Source organism: Microcaecilia unicolor, chromosome 6 (assembly GCF_901765095.1).
Source record: "Microcaecilia unicolor chromosome 6, aMicUni1.1, whole genome shotgun sequence".
Lineage (NCBI taxonomy): Eukaryota > Metazoa > Chordata > Amphibia > Gymnophiona > Siphonopidae > Microcaecilia > Microcaecilia unicolor.
The window spans coordinates 170,481,579-170,504,547 of record NC_044036.1 but is presented as its reverse complement, the minus strand read 5'-3'; the positions used below and the strand labels follow the sequence as shown (position 1 = coordinate 170,504,547).

General features: G+C 41.0%; 1 protein-coding gene across 3 annotated transcripts in view; it reads left to right on the top strand.

Moving 5' to 3' along the window:
- Positions 1–22,969, top strand: part of SLC6A11 (solute carrier family 6 member 11) — a 310,046-nt gene that overhangs the window by 63,684 nt on the left and 223,393 nt on the right. For all 3 annotated transcript variants that reach the window (XM_030207198.1, XM_030207197.1, XM_030207199.1), the window contains one exon: positions 13,712–13,852. In XM_030207198.1, coding sequence (XP_030063058.1) covers positions 13,712–13,852 — 141 coding nt within the window. The remainder of the gene's footprint in view (positions 1–13,711; positions 13,853–22,969) is intronic.

Here is a 22,969-nt window from a genome sequence, read left to right as displayed (position 1 = left end):
TTTTGTACAGCGCTGCGTAACCCTAGTAGCGCTCTAAAAATGTTAAGTAATAGTAGTAGTAGTAGTAGTAGTATTAATAAAGGTGCTTCACCCTTAAGGGCTATGGTAATAGTGTACAGTTGGGGGGTAATGAGTTTTGGGGGGCCTAGCAGTCAAGATAAGGGAGCAGCAGTAAGATGTGTACCTGGGAGCATTTATATGAAGTCCACAGCAGTGCCCCCTAGGGTGCTCTGTTGCTTGCTTGAGATGTCTGGGGGGCCAGTCTTCTAAAAATGCTGGCTCCTCCTACATCCCAATGGCTTGATTTTATGCATTTTGCACTTCTGTCGGACACCAATACTGACAGAGAGTATCAGCTCTGTATTTCAGGAAGATTGTTTTTCAAATATACGGAGATATATCTAACGATATTTCAGTTGCTTTGGATTATTTTTACAAAATATCTTTCCCGTCATTACTGCGACCCCTAAAAACGCTAGTGCGCCTTTGTAAAAGAACCCCCCCCCCCCCCCACACACACTCTACCTGGCTATGTGTTAGCAGGCTCCACAAACCTGGAAGTTCAATGCAGAATGCCAGCCATGACCTGGCATTGAATTTCCGGGTTTAATGCCACCAGAAGTCAGCAAAACCTTGAGTGCTGCCAGCTGAATGTCAGGCCCTACATTTTAATAGCCCACTATGGTTGGTTTTCTTTCATGCATGCTAAAACATAACACAAAAAGGACCTTCCTATGCCCTTTGAAATTTGGATTTTAGCCATAGTCCCACAGTACAGGTCACCCCAGCCCTTTTGGAAGCTCCATGCTGTCGAACTTCTGCTGTTTATAAATACCAACTGATAAGGGTTTCCCAGGCGCTTTCTTTCCAGTGACGTGGATCATATCATAAAAAGCTTTTGAGTTCCTCCAGGAACAAGTGGGATTGTCCGGGGCTAGTCAAGTACTTGAGCTTTACTAGTAGGGCTTAACAGAAAAACAGAATGGGATAAATGCAAAGGACCTCTGGAGTGAAAGAGGATGATAATGAAGCACTGTGCAACCTGCACAGAGTTGTAATTCAACCCATAACAGCAATGGTGTGGCTGCTTTGTGCTTTTAAGAATGCACTGAAATAACCTATATAGAATGGTAATTGCAGTGGTAAACCCATTTGTTGTTGATGTTTGTATATGCATTAATGTTCATTATTGTTATTGTATTTTGAGGTTGTTTTTTTAAAACTTGTTTCCCAATGAGAAAAAGGTTGTCTTTGAATCAGAGGAATTAGAGGTCTTTTTTTTCCAACGAAATAAATGCACAAATAGGCAGCGGGAACTCGGGTAACCTGCATGAACTGATAGCTACAACTTTAAACAGAAGTAGTGTGATTATATCAGATGCACAAGAAAGTACTAGGGTAAATCTGCATGGAGTGGTAATAATACAATGGCACCTGGATTCCAAAAATTGACATTGGGGTATCATAATTAAAGCGTAATCTGCAGTGAATTTGGGGAATCCCCATCTTCTTCTTTTTTTTACAGCATCATTAACTTTGGTGACTGGAAAGTATCGCAAAACCTGGTAACAAGAAGGAAAGGAGGCTTGGTTTTTGGCTTTATGGGAAGCAGAATGATGATGACATAATTTGAAATGGCCTAGTAGCATAAGAGAGAACATATTGCAGGCATGTTTAGAGCGTGTGGAGGACACTTGTAAGAAAAGGATTCTGAAAACAGATAAGACTTTGAAGAGGAATGAGTTGATGTTGGGTCACATAACAAAACCCAATGCCTAGTACTCGCCTCTCAGCATAATACGAGCAAATTTACCACCATCAACACCCCAAAATTAAATCTACCAATTTCAGAAACCCTGAAAATCCTAGGAGTCACCATTGACCGACACCTGACACTAGAGAATCACGTGAAAATCATAACCAAAAAGATGTTCCACTCAATGTGGAAATTAAAAAGAATAAAACCATACTTCCCTAGAACCGTTTTCCGGAATTTGGTACAATCACTAGTACTCAGTCACTTAGACTACTGCAACTCACTCTACGCCGGCTGCAAAGAGCAAATACTCAAAAAACTCCAGACAGCCCAGAACACAGCAGCCAGACTCATATTTGGAAAACCAAAATACGGAAGCGCAAAACCCCTATGAGAGAAACTACACTGGTTACCACTCAAAGAACGCATCACATTCAAGGTACGCACCCTGGTGCACAAAATCATCCACGGCGAGGCCCCAGCCTACATGGCGGACCTGATCGACCTACCACCCAGGAATGCTAAAAGATCGTCTCTCACATTCCTTAATCTTCATTTCCCTAACTGCAAAGGCCTAAAATATAAACTAATGCACGCATCAACCTTTTCCTATATGAGCACGCAATTCTGGAATGCACTGCCACGGAACCTAAAAGCGACCTATGAACTGACCAACTTCCGCAAACAACTGAAGACATATCTCTTCGACAAGATATACCACAAAAACCAAAGCTTGTGAAATCCCCACACATATCTAGCAATGTAAAGAATGCTTTATGTTATGTTATTATCTTGTTTTCCATTACCATGCTACCCAAACTACTTCTGTAGCACCAAATGTCAATTCTCATCTCATTCCACTATCCATGAGTTATTGTAAGCCACATTGAGCCTGCAAAGAGGTGGGATAATGTGGGATACAAATGCAATAAATAAATAAATAAATAAATAAATAAATAAATAAATAAAGGATTTTGTGTATACATCTATATAAATTGGATGCACCTCTACTGGATAGACTGTATTGCCAATTGTGACTATTGTCTTCCAGCATTTACTATGTTACTGTAATGAATGGGAAGAATGGAGGTTTAACTTGTTATTAAAATCGTATAGATTTATAGGTTTAAATTGTGATATATTACTTTGATCTACTCTTAATGAGCGTGGACATTCTGTTGTGAATTCATGTGTTTTATTCTGAAGATATTTGTTGTATTATTCCTATGATATGAACCTTGTTGAGTTATTTTCAAGGCAGTCTATATACTTAAAATGCCACCCTTATATCTGACCAATAACTTGGGGTTTCTGTGACCTGCTGTACCTCAGGGCTGGATAATAGTGGCTCAGGCTACAATCTTTACTCCAGACTGGATTTTCCGACTGTTCTAGCTGAAGCTCAATTCCATATTACAGCTCCACACTGGGCACTACTTGCTCAGAATCTGTTTCTTAATTTGCACTTGTCTTCCCCTCTGGAATTTTATGGCTTATATGGAAGCCAAATTATGTAGTCTACCAGGGTCCAATGATCATTCCAGGCCAGATTTTCTCTGCTGCAGGAAAAATACTTCCTACCTTTGGCAGTCTTCTGTTCTCAGCCTGGACATACGTATAGTGGAGGCATATATGAAGAGGAAGTTCCCTTCTTCCCAAAGCCTGGCTGTAGCCCTTCCTGGGAACCCCCTGGAGGACCCTTCCTTCCTTTTCTGGGCCTCTCTGTTCTGTTCCTCCTGTAGGTATTTTAACTATGTCTCAGTCTGTGCCTACTTGAACCTCACCTTTCTTTTATGTCTTAGTATTTTTATTGATTTAAGAACAGAATAACATATGATAGAGCATCATAATAGTATACAAATGTCAAAAAGCGTGAGGGAGAGAAAAGAGAGAAAAAGAAGAGTTAAGGAAAAGGGAGGGACAGGACTTCTCAACATGCATCTCTAAAGTACGTTAGTAACAAAGGCCACTCATCCTTATAAGAGATATAGCGATGTAACTTTTTAGCAAGGAATGTTTCATACTTTTAAGTCTGAAATACTAAATTCCACCAGCCTTGGTGTGTAGCTTGAGTCAGAGTCTTCCAGTGGCAAAATACAATTCTCAAGGCTAAAGTGAGTAAAGTATTAACAAGCAAGCATTCAGTCTGACTTAACATGGATTGAAAACACTGGTCTCGAAGCAACACATATTTGTATAACATACGACCAGTGAAATGAAACATATCTGATAAAGTGAGCCACACTTCATTCCAAAATGGTTGAATGCATACACAGTCAAAAATAAGGTGTTTGAGAGTGCCCAGTTGGGCATGACAAGACCAACATGAACTGGGAATGGAAGGGTTAATTGAATGTGACCTGAGGGGCGTCCATAGTGATCTATGCATGAAAAAATAGAGGGACTGTGTTATGACCGCAGACCTGGAGCACTTAAACACTGCAGTCTCTAGCCTCTTAATGTGATCCTGTGAGGGAGTGTTAGTAAGGGAATTGAGCAACCTCCTATACGTTCTCTCTCAATACACTATTCCAAATAGCATGCACTATTATTGGTGAATGACAAAATACAAAATCTGTTTTCTGCTCATTTTCATTTTGTAACAACATGCAATAACATAGGATATTTCATTGACATTTCATATGTCATTGCAAGTGGCAGTCTGTCCCTAATAACATGGTAACTTAGCAGATGACAGCAGATAAAGAACCTGCCCCCTTTTGGACCACCCTCTGATCCTCCAAACCCCCTTCCCAGACCAAAATTCACTCTTCCCCCACCACCCTGGGATTCTCACCCCTAACCCATACCCAAGATGTAGCCAGAGGTGATCCCTGGTGGTCTAGTGTCCACCAGTGGGAGTGGTCCCCTGCTCTATTCTGAGCCAGCTGCAAAATGGCAGCAATGACCCCTAGTGATATTCTTGCCATACTACCACTAGAAGTAATCATTTCAGGGTTAAGAAAGCAGTCCGGAGGGTGGTTTTGGTCCAGAGGGAAGAACTTGGAAGGGATTTGGAGGATTGCAAGTCCAAACAGGGAAGGCTGTAATTGAGGGATGGGTTACTGATCAGGAGGAGCCTGAACCTGGGGGTTTGTGATGGGGAGGCTGTATGATCAGGAGGGTTGCACAATCGGGAAAGAGGTAATTGAAAGGAAGGTGTAGCCAGCAAGGTAGTGATTGTACTACACTTTACTGGTAATCTTCATTTGTGAATCCCACCCATGCCATACCCAGATTCCACCTATGTGTATACCTACTGTAAAATATCCACTGTGTAAAATATACAGAAAAAGGCTGAAGTGGGTGCTTGGTATTTATGTGATAGTGGCAATATTCAATCCAGTCTCCGGATAACTTAGCCAGATAGCTTAGGACAGATAAAAAGCTGTCCTAATTTATCTAGATAAGTTATCTGGATAGTACATTGAATAATGCTACTGTCTGGATAAGTTTTGCCATAGTGTGCCTTATCCGGATACTCAGCACCCCCAACACAATTTGGATAGTGGCACTGAATATATGGATATTTTTGAGCACCACAGCAGGTGTTAAAAAAAAAAAGCACTGACCATGGCAGCTGTTAAGTGTTTCCAATGTCTAAATATTCAACACACCAACAGGGGCCAAAGTTTCACCTCTCGGCTGTTTCAAGGTGCTTTCATTTTATCGGTTTTTGTCATACCACACATTTTCCAGCATCACTGATAAAATGAAAGCACCTTGAAACAGCCGAGAGGTGAAATTGTGGCCCCAGTCGGTGTGTTGAATATTCGGACATTGGAAACAAGCTAAGTCCTTTTTGTGCATTTTTACAAAATTGTAGTCACTTTAAATAGGGTAACCAGATAGATACATAACCACATGGAGTTTTAATAGCTGAGTACTGGAGGTGTTTTATGCTGATGATGCAAACTTCACCCCACTTAAATCCTGCCACCTGAAAGAAAGGTTCTTTTTTAAATGGTGGAGGAGGGGAATCTGAGGCTTTCTGCTCCTGGTCAGTTCATTCTCCACAGTGGAACATTTTGAGAAATATATATTTCTGGATTATTGACACCTTTATTTTGGATTACATGCTCTATTAGCATGCAGCCATCAACAAAAATGAGTGTGCGAGCACTTATCACAATCCATTTCGTAGGTGGTAAGGGTTCATGCACTAATCCTACGGTAATTAGAGCGTGATAATATAGATGTGATAACCAATTAGCACAGAAACATCCTTGCTCTACCCTCTAACATGCCCCCTCCATGGAAAAAAATAAAAAATTTCTTTGTGTCAAACTTACTGCTGGATGTCTGAGTGTGTCCCACGGTAAGCCCTTTTAAGTATTGGTGTCTGACACAGCTTAGTAAAAGGGCCCCTTAAATGAAAAACTTATCTGTTTAAGTTTAGGACCACATATTCAACAGTCCTATTTAAATGGATAGGTCACTGAACATTTGGCATGAAGAGAATCAAATATCTCACTTTTATTAGCATCTTCTGTAGCTTTCCAAGTGACTTGGATTGGCCTCCACTGGAAACAGGATGCTGAATTCAATGGACCATTGATAATGTCTCAGCATGGCACATCTTAATGCCCCTTTTTCAAAGAACATAGAAGAAGGAATTAAGATGTCCAGGTCAGAACATGCAAAGTTCACCCTGGCTCTGCAAATGCAAAAGGTTTTTGTAAAAACGCTACAAAGATGTGTAGGACTGCATGTGTATTTGCCAGCATGTACAGAGGAAGCATTAAAATGCTTGTGGGGAAACATCCAGCTTTCTCCTAATTGTGTGAGAGCAGTACTTCTTTTAAAATCACTGCTCCTAAAATTCATGCACCCCTGATTGCCTTCTGCACCAGTCCAGACCCAGCTTTGGAGCCACCCCAAAAGCATGTAGACCTCCATCGACCCACATACAAATCAGTCACAACTCCCCTGACTCCTCCCTATCAGTTACCCCCCCCCCCCCCGAACCCACATCCAAATCAGTCTAGAATCCCTCCATCTCTCCTCCAGTAGTGAAGAGCTTCAGTAGGTGCTGGGGGTGGTTTGAGGAGGGATTGGGGTGGGTTCAGGATGGCTTACATGCTTCAGAGATGGATTGGGGAGTAGGGTACCATTGTCCTTTGCACCTGCCCCTTGAAGCTGGAACTTGGAGCAGGTATAAAATCCAATATGGAAAAACTTAGGTCTACACATATAGACCCTTTGTAAAATGGGAAAGGCACATCTAGACTTTCAGTCTGCCCAAACCATACTCTATCCACGTCCAAACCATGCTCCCTTGGAATCTGTACCTAGTTTAGATATCCAAATGTAAATAGCAGTTTAATAAAATAGCTACTTGTACATGTAGGAATCTACATGTGTAAATGCCACTATTTATCTATGAAGATACTTCTAAAATAACTCTCCTTATGCTCTTAGTATGACTATTTGTTGACTCAAGTATAACGGTTTTGAAAATAAATCCAGCAGTAAACACTATGAACCTTCCTCCCTTTCCCTGTTATCAGTTCCCTTGCTGATAATATTCTTGAGTTATTACACTATTGCTCAGGAACCAGGAAGGGGCTAATATAGCCATATTTAACACCCTGGGGCATGATTCAAAGTGTGTTGCTAATCTTGAACTGTAAATAAACCCTTTATGTCTGTCTAAAGCACAATATATCAAATTCATATCTGTCTCCATCTGATTTCTAATTTCAGTTTCATAGTTAGAGCTCTCTCTCTCTCTCTCTCTCTCTCTCTCTCTCTCTCTCTCCAGGACTCTTTATAACGGCACATAAATTGCAGGGTAATAATAAAGTCTAGAAAACCAAGGTATAATAGAGAAAAAATGCAAAAGACAAGGAGGCAAGGCTAACCATAAAATGAGCTTAAAGAAGGTATAGATAGTCCCATGTGTGCAAGTACCCAAGTCATAAATGACTTTTGGGGACTGCCACATGCATGACAGTTTCCTGGTAAATTATTAGCAGAGTGGTTTGCCATTGTCTATTAGCAGGATGGTTTTCCATTGATTTTCTTAGTCATTTTTACCTCCCCCCTCCCCCATTAGCTGAAAGTGGATGGATAGCTGAGTTGTCCAGAGGCCGGCTACCTGACAGAAATCCCAGTGTGAGATGTGAACTCAAATCATGGATGCAGTAGGCAAGCAATCTACTTATTACACAACAATAATAGTTGAAATGAGCTTAGGCCAAGCAAAGTTATGAGCAACCCCACAACAACTTCTCATGTAAGGAGGCTTTTGTGTCAAGGGAAATGGTATTATTACAGTTTGATATATCTGCTGCCTTTGATGCACTAAATCATGATATTTTATTATTAAGCTTGAGTGCTGCAGGAGTGGGGGGGGAGCGGTCTTGCAATGGTTCCAAGATTTTTTATGGAATAGAAATTATGCTGTCAGAGAGGATAATGTTCTTTCCCATTGGTGGACTCCAGGGTGTGGTGTTCTTCAAGGTTCCTGCCTATCATCCCTTCTTTTTAAATATTTTTTTGTCTTCTTTAGGCAACCTCTGTTTTAGCTCAGGAGAATTACTCTTATACAGATGACATTCGATTTTTGGTTCCTGTCTTACCACATTAACAAGACGCTATAGATAGTCTTTCAGTTTGTATGAAGAAGATTCAAGGCTGGGCTACTATAAATTTGTTGGAACTAAACTTGAGTAAAACTAAAATGTTATGGTTTTGTGATCCTGGCTCAGTCGCCCCTACAGAGATAACCTTGTTGTAGAATTTGATCTTTCCGGTTGAGACTAAAGCTAAGGTATTTGGAATAATTTTGGATTCTACTTTATCTTTTGACTCACAGACTAGTCATTTATGGAAGAAAACATTCTTTAAATTGCAGCAACTGAGACTAGTAAGTTTATATTTTAATCGATCTGCTTACACTCTGTTAGTACACATGCTCATTTTGCCACATTTGGATTACTGTAATGTGTTTTATTGGAGTATCTCTACTAAATTAGTGAGAAAAATGCAGTTAATCCAAAACACTGTGGTTAGGTTGATCTTTAATCTTAGAAAGTTTGATAGTATCTCAGTATATTGCACTCAGTTACCTTGGTTGCCAGTTCAACAAAGGATATCATATAAATCTATCTGTTTATTTTTTCAGGCAGTTTATGGGATATCTTCTTCTGTACTGACAGAGTTACCTCCCTGTTTACAAGCTGTACAGCAATGCCGACACAGCCCATTCAAAGTGAATAGGCTGTGTTGGCATTACCGCACCAGCAGCTGCTAGCGCAGCTTTGTAAACATGGGAGTTAATTTGTATGTCCTTTAGTAGATTTTCAGAAAGAATATGTAGCTTTCTAATATTGCACCCAATTTCTTTGAAGGGCATAAGATTTATGAGGATAGCTAAAGCTATGTTTTCTGATTTTATGACCTCTTATTGGACTGCATTACCCTCTTTTATTAGAACAGATGCAAACTATGTATCTTTCCATAAGAAGATCGGTGTGGTAGCTGAGTTAGTCCACTCTTAAAGGTTATCAATAGAAGTCAAACAAAATAAAACATGGAAAAGAAAATAAGATGATACCTTTTTTATTGGACATAACTTAATACATTTCTTGATTAGCTTTCGAAGGTTGCCCTTCTTTCCGATCTGACGAAGAAAGGCAACCTTCGAAAGCTAATCAAGAAATGTATTAAGTTATGTCCAATAAAAAAGGTATCATCTTATTTTCTTTTCCATGTTTTATTTTGTTTGATTTCTATTGATAACCCATAAGAAGATCAAAATTCATTTGCATTGCTGATTTAGTAATGTTATGTTGTATCCGTTTTTCTTTCTGTATGATGTACTGTTTTAATATGATGTATTAATTTTCTAGCTAATTTTTTTTATAATGTAAACTGCCCTAGACCTGCCAGGGGAGGGTGGCAGTATATAAGTGCACATTGACATTGAGATAGCTTGAGGCATAAAAGTACAAAAATGTAAGAGACACAAAGCATTATTGGGTCATCCTTTAGCTGCAACTTCCCATCCACTGCAGCATCCAGGTTGAGAAGTGTTTTAAATTTCTTGTGGCTCTTTCTTCAATTAAAATATCACCTGTTGGCTGTGGGGGCAACTTTCTTTTTGAAGTTCCCCTGCAAATGCCTAATTAACTACTCGGAGAAGAAGTAGATTTTTTTAATGACCCAGTTCAATTAGAAAAATTTCTTAAAGACAAGTCATTGTGATTGTACTTTTTCCATGTCCTGCTTGTGGTAAGGTTTGAATTCAATTTGAAGTAGGCAACCCCATTTTAGATAAAGTGTTGAAATAGGAATTGAGACGCCCAGATTAGAATGTGCCCAATTATGATATTATTTTAAAAAAGGATCTTTCACTATAGAATCTTTTCTAAATACATGCAGGAATGCATGTGTATGTAATAGATATGCATGGCAGGAGCAACCATTTTATATTTGTCAGTGTGAAGAACATCAATGGAGGCAGTTCAGCAACTGGCATGTATAAGTGCCAACACACACATGTGTAAAATGGAATTGCAGAATGTAGATTTTTATGGGGATCTTTTACTAAGTGGCTTACCATTTGCTAAACCGGAAGTACAGCCAGGCTACTGCAGCAGCCCAGCAGTAGTTCCAACCCCCAGTGCACTCCATTTCCGGTGTTTACCCAGCAGTTGCCACCAGGTTAAAGTGGGAGCCCTTACCGCCACCTCAATGGGTGGCAGTAAGTGCTCCCCTGCCCTCCCCGAAATAGCTGCACAGTAAGTGCTTCACTTGCTGCACGGTTGTGTTTAAAGAGAACACATGCTGATGCCAACACTAGCCCCCTTTTGCTGCAGCTTGTTGAAAGGACTTCTATGTGCTGACATTTAGATATGTATGTCTGCTATTTTGTTATGAGTGGCAGGAGTGGTGCTGAGATGGCAACTCTACATAGGTAGATAAGTATTGCCATACTGGGACAGACCGAAAGGCCCATCTATCCCAGCATCCTGTTTCCAACAGTGGTCAATTCAGGTCACAAGTACCTGGCAACAGGGGCATAGCCAGTAAGGGGGCCTGGGCCCCTGTAGCCGACCCTCTCGACCCCCTCTCCCGCAGCCAACCCACCGTCGCCTACCTTTGCTGGTGGGGGACTCCAACCCCCGCCAGCCGAGCCGAGGTCCTCTTCTTCCCAATCCCGCGCAAGGTTTTGTTTTGTTTCTGTGAGTCTGACGTCCTGCACATTGTACATGCAGGACGTCAGACTAGAACGAAGCCTTGCGCGGGATTGGGAAGAAGAGGACCTCGGCTCAGCTGGTGGGGGTTGGGGTCTCCCCGCCAGCAAAGGTAGGCGATGGTGGGTTGGCGGCGGGAGGGGGGTTGAGAGGGTCGTCGGCAAAGGGGGGGTCAAAATTGGTGGCAGTGGGTTTGGCAATGGTGGGGGGGGTCAAAGTTGGTGGGGGGGTCTGGCAATGGTAGGGGGGTCAAATTTGGTGGCGGGGGGGTTCAGCAATGGCGGGGGGGATTGGCGGCACTGGGGGGGGGGGGCTAAAATGTGCCCCCTCACTTCGGGGTCTGGACCCCCCTCCTGCCGAAGTCTGGCTACGCCCCTGCCTGGCAAGATCCCAACTCTGATAAAAACAAAATAGTAAGATCCAAGATCACGGCCACTTGCTAGGTGTATGGAGCAGCATCTCTTATGCAAGGGATGGCAGGCAGTGTGAAAATCTCAACCTGTTGTGAGCCCGTCATGGGATCTATTGATTTTCATGTGACCAGTCGCAGAGAGCTTTTGTCAAGATATATGAGAAGAAGCTTGAAGACCTCAATATGTATACCCTAGAGGAAAATAGGGACAGGGGATATCATACAGACATTTAAAGACTTAAAATGTATTAATATGCAAGCTAATCTTTTTTCAGAAGCAGGAAAGTGGTAGAACTAGAGGTCATGAGTTGAGGTTGCAGGGTGAGAGAATTAGGAGCAAAGTCAGGAAATACTTTTTCACAGAAAGGGTAGTGGATGACTGTAATGCCATCCCACAGGAGGTTGTGAAGCAAAATGGTGATGGAATTCTAGAATGTGTGAGATAAACACAGAGGAACACTATATAAAAAATGATGGAATACAATTAAAGCAAAACTTAAATGACCTCGTAACTGGAGTGAGATTTGACAACAGCCTCAGAGGTTGGCAAGTATTACCAATTCCAGACAAATGTCTATGGTCTGGGTCCTGTAAATGGCAAAAACAGACCAGGATCAAGTCTGGAGCAGACTGCAATGGCAACTCCAGTAGTTGGGAAGTAGGGCCAGTACAAGCTGATTTCTACGATCTGTGCCCAAAATATTGGCAAGGAGAAGACTTCTCTTACTGATCTTTAAATGCATCCATTCTGCAGCCCCCCATTACCTCTCCTCTCTCATCTCTCCCTACATTCCTCCCCATAATCTCCACTCGCTGGACAAATCTCTCTTGTCGTTCCCCTTCTCCTCCACTGCTAATTCCAGGCTTCGTTCCTTTTCCCTTGTGGCACCTTATGCCTGGAATGGACTTCCTGAGCCTGTACGCCTAGCTCCATCTCTACCTGTTTTCAAATCTATGCTGAAAACCCACCTTTTCACCACTGCTTTTGGCTCCTAACCACTACTCAATTCCCCTATCCTTGTTACTTCTCATCCAGTACTTTCCTCACCCTTAATTGTCTTGTCTGTCTGTATTTTTAGATTGTAAGCTCTATCGAGCAGGGACTGTCTCTCTGTGTCAGGTGTTCAGCGCTGCGTGTGTCTGGCAGCGCTATACAAATGTTAATAATAATAATAATTATGGGGCTCATTTTCAAAGCACTTAGGCTTACAAAGTTCCATAGGTTACTATGGAAATTCACTATCCTTTCCTTCAACAGTACTTTCATTACTTTTCCAGTGACTAAAGTGAGGCTTACTGGCCTGTAGTTTCCCGAGAGATAGATAGTGGGCAATTCAGTTAATAGAGATTTTCAATCTGCTAACCAGCTGAGCAACCACATAAAGTTAGAACAGAAAAAGACTGTCTTAATTTTATGCAGCAAAGTCAACTGGGCACCTGTCTAAATATTGGCTAGTGCCCAGTTAACTTTCAGGTCATGGCTGAAGTGCTGCCATCTCTCTTCCTCCCTCACAATCCCCTTGGAATATCCAGAACACCCCTTCTGATCCACCGCTCTCCCTCCCTCCCCCATGCCCTCAAAAGCACAGTAAGACCCCACTCACCCCTGAATGCTGTGAAAGACCCCCTTTCTGATTCCAGCTCCCCCTCCCACCCCCTTGGAAGCAAAGGAAAAACTCCTTAGATTGCCCCCCTGGAACAGCAAGCCCCCCCCCCCCCCCAATAATTGTGTCCTATCTGCCTGTTTTCTTTGTGGTCCAGTAGAGAAATGAGCAGGATGGATGCTCACTTGCATCTGCCTCTCTAAAATGGTTAATTTTGCCCACAGCAATCAGCACTTTTTAAAAAACGCTTACTGCTGTGGGCTGAATATCGACTCGATAGACATTATGGGCTAGTTTTTAACGCAGAAATATATACATTGAAAATACGGCACAGAGAAAAGTATGTACTTAAGTTTTAACCTGTGTGCTTAGTCATAAAATGACCACAACAATGGGAAGAATCACCCTTAGGAAATCTGAAAGCTTCATATTTGCGTACTTTTATCAATGCAAGAATACCAAGCAAAATGCTTTCACTGTTTATGTAGGGGAGCTTAGTAGATAGAGCACCAAGTTGACAACAGGGAATTCCGATTCCATTGCTGCTTCTTGTGATCTTGGGCAACTATGTTAATTGCTTCAGGTTCAACACAGGGGAATACCTGATGTAACTCATCTTGACCTAAGGCTGAAAAAGGTGTGAGTTAAATCCAAATAAATAAATGATTTGTCCTTGGAAAGAAAAGAACTTTATGAAAGTGGTTTATGAATTACAGTTTCATGTTCTTATTTGCAGGCATTGGATATGCTACACAGGTCATTGAGGCCCATTTGAATGTCTATTACATCATCATCCTTGCATGGGCTATTTTCTACTTGATGAATTGCTTTTCTGCAGAACTCCCGTGGGCAACATGCGGGCATGAGTGGAACACAGGTATGGTTATAGTGAAGCCATTATGGATGTGAGTAGAATTATGGGTATTGTTATCCATGAAACCAAACTTTTTAATAAATCTTAAATGATTAAGGGCCTTATTTACTAAGCTGTATTAGTGCATGTTAACTTACATAGCTCCTTAGTTATTTTCTGACAACAGATAATGCAGAATGGGTGGAGACTAGATAAGAATGGGAAGGGACCACACCTCACAGTTAACTCAGTAACTTACAATAACCCTTGGATTCTATAAAGTTCCATGCCCAATTTCTGACTAGAGGACAAATTTGGGTGCTCAAGTTATAGAATAGTACAAGATGCATGCCTAACTTACCCCCCTGTTTACTAAGCCACACAGCAATGCCGACACAGCCTATTTGCCCATTCAAAGTGAATAAGCTGTGGCAGCCACTAGTGTGACTTAATAAACAGGAGGGTTAATTGTTAATTTAGGCACCAATTGGCCTTAAGTGCCAATAATAGCACTTAAGTCATTGGTTCCCAAACGTGGTCTTGGAGGCACCATAGCCAGTCAGAGTTTTAGGATATCCACAATGCATATTCATGAGAGACATTTGCTTACAGTAGAGGCAGTGCATGCATATCTCTCTCATGAATATTCACCTTAAGTGGTGTTAATTGGCACTAATTTGTAGTTAACACATATAACTGCACATAGATACTATTTTATAAATTTAGGGCTAGATTCTATTTAGGACGCCTGAAAAATCCATGCAAAAAATAATATGCTTAGGCGTATTCTATAAAGTACGCCTAAATTTAGGCTGGCTTTATAGAACAGGCCTAAATGTCCACACAGATTATAGAATATGCCGAGTGCTCATCTGCACTACTAAATGTAGCCATGGGCAGTTATAACAAGCAAGACTTGGTGTAAATCCCGATGCCTAAATTAGGTGCGGGCTGGATGTATTCTGTAACAGTGCACATAGATTTCAGAAACGCCCATGACCCATCCATGCCATGCCCACACCATATCCCTTTTTCAACTATGCAACTTAGAATGTAAAAGTATCACTTCTATAGAATATGCTTAGACAGTTCTGCTTGTAAATCTAATTAATGCCAATTAGTATCAACAATTGCTTGTTAAGTGGCAATTATCAGCGCTGATTTAATTAATTAATTTATGTTGCCATGGCTAACAGTAAATAAAAAACAGACAAGGTTTACAAAGCCATAAACAAAATATCAAATTTAGACCATTGATCGCCAGTTGCAAACTAAGTTACTCCATTAATGGATAGGAACCTCTCAAAGAGGAGAGTTTTCAATCTTTTGTGAAATACCAAGTAATCAGGCTGACCTTTGATTGCCAATGGCAGTGAACACTTATCACCCTGGTATCTAAAGTCAGCAGAGTGAACTGACTTATAACGCACTTTTTTTTTCAATCTGGAAGATGAAGTTTAAGTAGTCCCTAGAACCAGAACTTATATTGCTTAGGGGAATAGTTATTAAGGGCTGCATATCATCTGGTGCTATGCAATATAATATTTGAAAGACAAATTTAAATATAATAATCATTTTAAAATAATCCTGGCTTTAATGGGCAACCAGTGTAGCTTGCATAATAATGGAGTGTCTCTATCAAAACGCAAAACCTTGAGGACAAACCTAGCTGCAGTATTTTAGGCTATTTGTAGCCTTTTTAGGACACCCTCCTTACATCCAGCATAGATGGAATTGCAGTAATTGAGCTGAGTTAAAACCAAGGCTTGAACTAGCAGTCTAAAGATGTCTGGCGAGAAATATGATCTGATTCTCCTCAGCAAAGAGAATCACTACTTCACTACTGAGGAAACCTGAGGCTCGAACGTGAGATGACTGTCAATTAATATACCCAGTACCTTAAGTGTAGAGTCTAAGGGGTACGACACGTCAATAGTAAAATTATTATATTCGGTCCGGTCAAAGGGTTGATTACCACAAGAAATTTAGTCTGATCTCTATTTAACTTAAACTTAAATTTGGAAGCCCAGGATTCCAACAAATCTAGACCAAGCCTAATCTTAGGGACAATTTCTGGAAGACCAGTCTTGAAAGGGATATAGATTGTGACATTGTCCACATAAATAAAAGTGCAAAACCCCACTGCCTCTAGCATTTCACCTAATGGAGCCATCATAACATTGAATAGGATTGGACAGAGGAATCAACATGGCGGTGATCGTAGCAGTGAGCTAGTGATCTCTCTGTCTTTCTGAGCACGGTGTTTGTGGGGTAAACTATGGTAAAATGCAAGGGGAAGCCACGGGCTTACCCATCTGATTCCGTTGGTACTCCGGCTCTGGTGCAACAGAAGATTTCAAGTTTCACAGTGCCTGCAGTTGGCTTGAAGATAGGTGTGGGGGAGCTCTTGGAAGGAGAATGAGAGCTCTTTGTCTTAGATGGGACCCTTAGCCCAGAACATCCTGACCCTCCTCTGCAACCTGGACGCGTTACTCAGGAGCTTCTGGGTGGTAAGCCTTTGGATGCCAAAGTTGCTGCTGCTATGCCTGCAGATGGGACCAGAGCTCCTACTTCTTTTGCGACAGTGGGGAGTGGAGAGGTGGTCTCCCTTGAGGCTGGTGCCATCAGGGGAGGACCTCAAGCCACTCAAGCTGATATCCAACCACAAAAAGGGACTTCCATGTGTTTCAGAGGAAGAAACCGCAGAAAGTAACTTTAGAAGAATTATGGAATTCAATGGGAGATTTGGAGGAGTCCTTGCTTCAGCGTTTGGATTTGGTTGAGCGACATCGAGAAACTGTCCTATCTTAAGCTACTCGGTATGAGAATTTTGTGATTCAAGTTGAAATTAAAACATCTAATTTTGAAAAACATTTAAAGAAAGTTGAACAGGACTTGCTTTCAATGAAAGAAGTTCAGGCATCATTGATTAAAGATTGAGTAATTACTCATCAAAAACTGGAGTCTTTAGAAAACTATGAAAGGAGGTTAAATCTCCGATTTGTTAATTTTCCTAGATCTCCCGTTTTGACACCAATAGATATGTTGAAGAAATATATTATGGAAATTTTGCAAGTTCCTAAAGAATCCACTTTACTATGTAGAATGGTGAGGATTTCCATCTGAGGAAGCAAAGAAAGATCAATCAGTGGATTTAGCTGGGTTTTTAGAAGCATCTGGTCCTGTGGTAACAACTGCCACTTTGACTGCTTTCTTTGCCTTGGAGCCAGATCATAACTGGCTCCTTAGATTGTATTTTTGCTATAAAGATACTGAGTTTCTGGGTTATAAAGTTCAAATATTTCCTGACCTGTCCAGGGCCACACAGCTCAAGAGAAAGGCATTTTTAGCCTTGAAACCTGAACTTCTGGCACTGTGGGGTGGGACGTGTTTTCTTCAATTTCCATGTAAATGTTGGTTAAGTTTCAGTCTAAGACATATGTTTTTCTAGAATCAGATCAGTTCAAGAATTTCCTGGTAGCAAGGAAAACTCAACCCATTTTGGTTTCCATTCCCTCCTCTAATCTGGTTTGAATTGGATATAAAGCAATAGCCACTATACGACCTTAAAAAGTTTCCGAGTTTTCCTATTAAATACCAGTTTTTTTCTCCTGCTAACTGGAATGTTTTCTGATTTCTCCTCCCCTTTTGTGTTTTTTATTTTCCTTATTTCCAAAGTATATTGATGTATTATTCCTTAATTTGGATGTTTAGGTAATGGAGAAGTTTGCCTTTTTCTATTTTATCTCAATTAAGGTCTGATTTTCTGTATATCAAGAGTTATCTTGGTTGTATTTTGAAAATATAAAAAAAAAAAAAAAAAAGAATAGGATTGGAGAAAGCGGTGAGCCCTGTGGCACCCCACAGTCAGATCAGGAAAGTGAGAGAGAACCCCCATTTCAGTACTGTAACAAGGCCTGAAGCCTCTGTGGGATTTATGCAAGAGGGAGGAAGAGGAAAGGTGATTCATACGCTGAGTACCAATTATTCCCTCCATTACCTTAGTCAACAATGGGATAGCAGCGAAAGGCCTGTAATTATTAATGTCTCTCACTGAAGCCAAGGTGCTCTTAGGGATTGGGGTAAGTATTATGGACCCTTTCCACTGAGGAAAAGCCCCTTGTGTCAGCATAAATGAGATATGAGCTTGAAGAAGGTGAATGAATCCTGCTGGTGCAGTTTTTAATAAATAACTCAGACAAGCATCCAGAAGGCAGTTTGAGGAAGAATACTTTGTGAGAAGGATTTGACAGTCTCATGAATGGGTAACAGAAAGAAGGACCACAGTCGGTCAGCCACATTTCCATCATTCAGACTAGGCTGCTTGAAGTAAGATTGAACTTCAGTGGCCTTAAGTTGCAACATAGCTCCCCTAATGGTAGTTGCATTTTGTTCGAAATACGTAGCTAATTGATTAGCAGAGGAAATGGCTACAGTTACTGATGTTAAGTTTTCAGTCAATGTAAGCTTATTAATAAGGTTAAAGGGCTTATGGGTGTTTAAGTTGTTGCGACCAATATGCTCTTTATAGTAGAGGGTGTAATTCCTAGCACATAGATTTAGACGCACTGGACTATATTCTATAAGTAGGTGCATAAATTTCAGAATGCCCAGAAAATGCCCATTTCCCTTCCCATAACCACGCCCCTTTTTGCCTGCGCATGTTAGAAGTTTGGTGCACATCATTACAGAATACATTTAGCAAGTTGTGTGCCTAAATTCTAATCAGTGCCAATTAGTGCTCATTATTGCTTGTTAAGTGCTGTTATCAGTGCTCATTAGCTCATTAAGAGAATTAAGTTGCACACATTGTTATAGAATTTGCATGCTATATAGAACCCGGGGGTTAGGGCCCATATTTTTCATGCCAAATTTTTGGCGCTGTTTCTTGAATATACCCCTAAGAGGGTAATTTCACATAAAATAGAACCTATTGTAAGTGCTGGTTATGAAGCCTTTTTTAAGACTATTCTATAAAGAAAGGTAAGCATCTGTTTTTCTTTCTAAAATAGCGCAAGCGGCAAAGAATGCGTGTACATCTAGTCGCAACCACTTACACTAGCTTTCTAGCTGATGTAAATGCCCACACCTATAGGGTTAATATTCAAAGAGATTTAGGGGCCCTTTTGCTAAGCCTCAGTAGGCTCTATGCGCATGCAGCACGCACCCAAATGAGACCACTGCCAGGTCAGCGCACCCCCTGGTGGTAATTTCAGATTTGGTGCTTGCCCATAATGCCTGGATGAATTATTTATTCCTTCCTCATGCACCTTTTCCATCAGTAACCGGCAGTTGGCTCGCGCCGCCTGGTCACCGTGCGTGTAGCGTGTGAGCCCTTGCTGGTAGATCAATGGGTGGAGTTAAGGGCTCAGGCTGGTTTTAGACACGCACTGGATTCAGTTTTACTGCATGCCCTTATCCCGTCACATTAAAAAAAAAACCTTTTTTGCAGACGTGGTAAAAACTGGACCGGCGTGTGCCTAATACACACACCTACACTGCCGCAGGCCACTTTTTACCATGGCTTGGTAAAAGGGCCTGGCAGGTTAAATTGCCTGTTCAATGCTAACCGGACATTTTCAGCAGCTCTTAATCAACCACCCCCAAATTCTTTATATAATGCCTTAAGTTGTGCGTGCTAATTTGGCCATGTTGCCAAATTTCATGAACAACTTAATTGATTAGCAAGTGATCAGTGTACTTATTAACCAATTAGCGGTGCTAATCAGTTTTAATTAGAATTTACGCTCACAACTTTCTAGACGTATTTTATAATGTGGTGCGCATAAATTCTAATGTGCACAGTAAAAAAGGGGGCATTGCCATGGGTGTGGAATGGGCGGGTTGTGGGCATTTGAAAAAAACTATGCACACTATTATAGAATACACCTGATCTGCACCTAACTCAAGCACAGGTATTTAGGCCTGGTTTTTGGTGGTCAAAATGGGTGCACCTAAAGTATAGGTGCGAGAACAGTGCCTGAGCGTATTGTATAAACTATGCCTAATTTTAGGTGTAGTTTATAAAATCACACTAACTGTGTGGTTTTGTGTTGCCAATTTTTAAGGCACCATATATAGAGTTCCCCCCGTAGTGCCTCTGAAATATCTGGTTAGCGCTAACCTTAAAGAAACTCCAGACCGCTCAAAACATGGCAGCTAGGCTTATCTTCGGAAAAACGCGATTTGAAAGTGCAAAAACCATCCGTGAAAAAGTACATTGGCTCCCAATCAAAGAGCGCATTGCTTTCAAAATCTGCACCCTGGTTCACTAGCGCATATTTTCAAAGCACTTAGCCTTCCAAAGTTCCATAGGTTTCTATGGAACTTTGGAAGGCTAAGTGCTTTGAAAATATGCCTCAAAATCATCTATGGTGAAGCCCTGGGATACATGACAGACTTGATCAACCTACCAACTAGAAACACATCTTAATCAGCACGAACGTACCTAAATCTGCACTACCCAAGTAGCAAAGGACTCAAATACAAATCAACTTACGCATCCAGTCTCTCCTACATAAGCACACAACTGTGGAACGCATTACCAAAAGCCTTGAAAACTACGTATGACCACCTAAACTTCCGGAAAACACTAAAAACTAACCTGTTTAAAAATGCATACCCTACCGATCCAACATAAATGCCTGATCTCTGCAACACAACAAAACTAAAGAACGTAATGGACATAACACAAATCTTCCGTTAGATGATGCCCCAATGTGGTTGTGCCACATGAACTTTATCTTACCACAATATCACTTTGTATTTGTTCACACCGGAGTCTGCGAACGCCTCTCCGGTACTATGTAAGCCACATTGAGCCTACAAATAGGTGGGAAAATGTGGGATACAAATGTAACAAAATAAATAAAAGCAAAACTGGTTGTTCTGAGGGTGGAGTCTAGTATACCTCCATATAGGGTCCTTCTTGCCACCTAGAACTAGGCTTTACCCCCTAAGTGTTAATATGACAAATAACGCGGAACAGATAACATCACCTAAATGCAGGTAATGGGTAAAGGAAATTGTTTCTGCATAGGGGGTAATTCTATACAGAGCTGCCTAGCTTTAGGTGGCAAGAAAGCTTATACTTTGCACATAGGCGGAGTTTGGGTAGAGTGCACAAATTATACCATCTCTCATTTGCAAACATGTGTGCTAGAACTAAAAATACAGGGGTAAATCAAAACATGAATGCCAGAACCATAGACAATAACTGGTAATACATTTAGAAGAATATGCAAGACCTTTATTTGTAACACTATGAACATTTGCATTTAACATCCACTATCAAACTAAGGAGATGAAATGAGGGAATCTGATGCACTAGCAATAAAACATCTAGATGTGAGCATTTATCTAAGCCATAAGGCTAGTGTAAGTGACCTTGCTTTTTTGGTGATTTCTATTAGTATTTTATAAAGAAAAGTAAGTACCTGCTTTTCTTTTTAGAATAGACTTAAAATAACACCATAACTAGCATTTAGATTACTTTCATTTTTATAGAATTATTCTCTAACTATATAAAAATGCTCCCAGCAGTTAACACAGAAGCTTAACAGCATGCAGTAATTTTGGCAAATACCACATGCTATCTGAAAATCATTACTGTACTTCAGTAAATAGAAGACAAAGGGTAATAAGTCCACCTTGACTAAATAGTGGTATCTTATATAGCAAAATTTACTATTTTATATCAATTTAAATGGTTGCTATCTCCAAATTGTGTGTGAATTATTTTTAAATTAATTGTAATCACTGCATGTTTATCATTATACAGCTAGATAAAATAATGAGCCAAAGAGTAGTACAATTTACTCTAATTACTTTGCATATTATTATGCAGCACTCAGACCTTTGGACAAGGATCTGTAATATCGACCCTGGAATAATTAGGAAGGTTGCTCTTTTATAACTTGTTAAACTGCTGTTCTGTAATTCCCCTAAACTTCTACGTCCATGGCTCAGAACTCAGTCCTTGAGGGTTGCAAGCAGACTTGTTTTTTGTAGGATTTCCATAATGTATAATCATCAGGTATATTTGCACACAAAATTATGCTAATCTTATGTGGCCCTCTAGGGTGAGTATTGAAAACATCCATGCTAAGAGACAGTCACATTGGCAAGAGATTCACAGGTAATCACTGCAGTACATGGCTGTGATGTAGCAAACAGCATTACAGACTCAGGGCCCCTTTTACCAGACAGAGGTAAAAAGTGGCCAACAGCGGCATTGCAGTGCGGGATTGCTACGCACCAAGGCCACCTTTTAATGCCACCAGTAAAAGGTGTTTTAAACAAAAATGGGCAGTAAATGGATGTGCGCTACATAAAAGTGGAGTGGAGGAGTGGCCTCGTGGTTAGAGCACTGGTCTTGCAATCCAGAGATGGGTGGTTCAAATCCCGCTGCTGCTCCTTGTGATCTTGGGCAAGTCACTTGGCCCTCCATTGCCTCAGGTACAAACTTAGATTGTGAGCCCTCCTGGGACAGAGAAATATCCAGAGTAACTGAATGTAACTCACCTTGAGCTACTACTGAAAAAGGTGTGAGCAAAATCTAAATAAATAAATAAAATATTGCCACATGACCATTTACTGCTGGAGCCATTTAGGAGGCGGTAAGGGCTCTGACGCTAACTCGGTGATACACATCCCTGGCACTATGAAACTTTTAAAAATTCCCTAGTGCCAGAAACAGCATGCGCCGGAAGCTGGAACTACCATCAGATTCCTCAGTGAGCCCGTCAGTAGGGCTGATTTCCCACATGGAAACCCGGAGGTATTTCTACCGCTGGATTGTAAAATGGACCCTGAATGAACCAACTGAATCCCAATCAAGGGCCTTGTTTACTAAGGAGCCAGTTCTATAAAGGGGCATCTAGAGGTAGGTGCCACTTATGCATGTCAAGGGCGCTATTAAATTGACATCGCCTTTGTCATCTATGCCAACTAGGCACTATTCTGTAAGGTAGTCTAAGTGCCATAGTGCCTAATTCCACGTGGGCAGAGCATGGGCGTGTCTTCCAGGTAGGCACATAGTTTATAGAATACTACACGTGTCACTTGGCTCACCTAGGCACGCCAACATACATCTGCCATTGGTATGGTCTAACAGGAAACACCTACACATGGGTGTGCCAG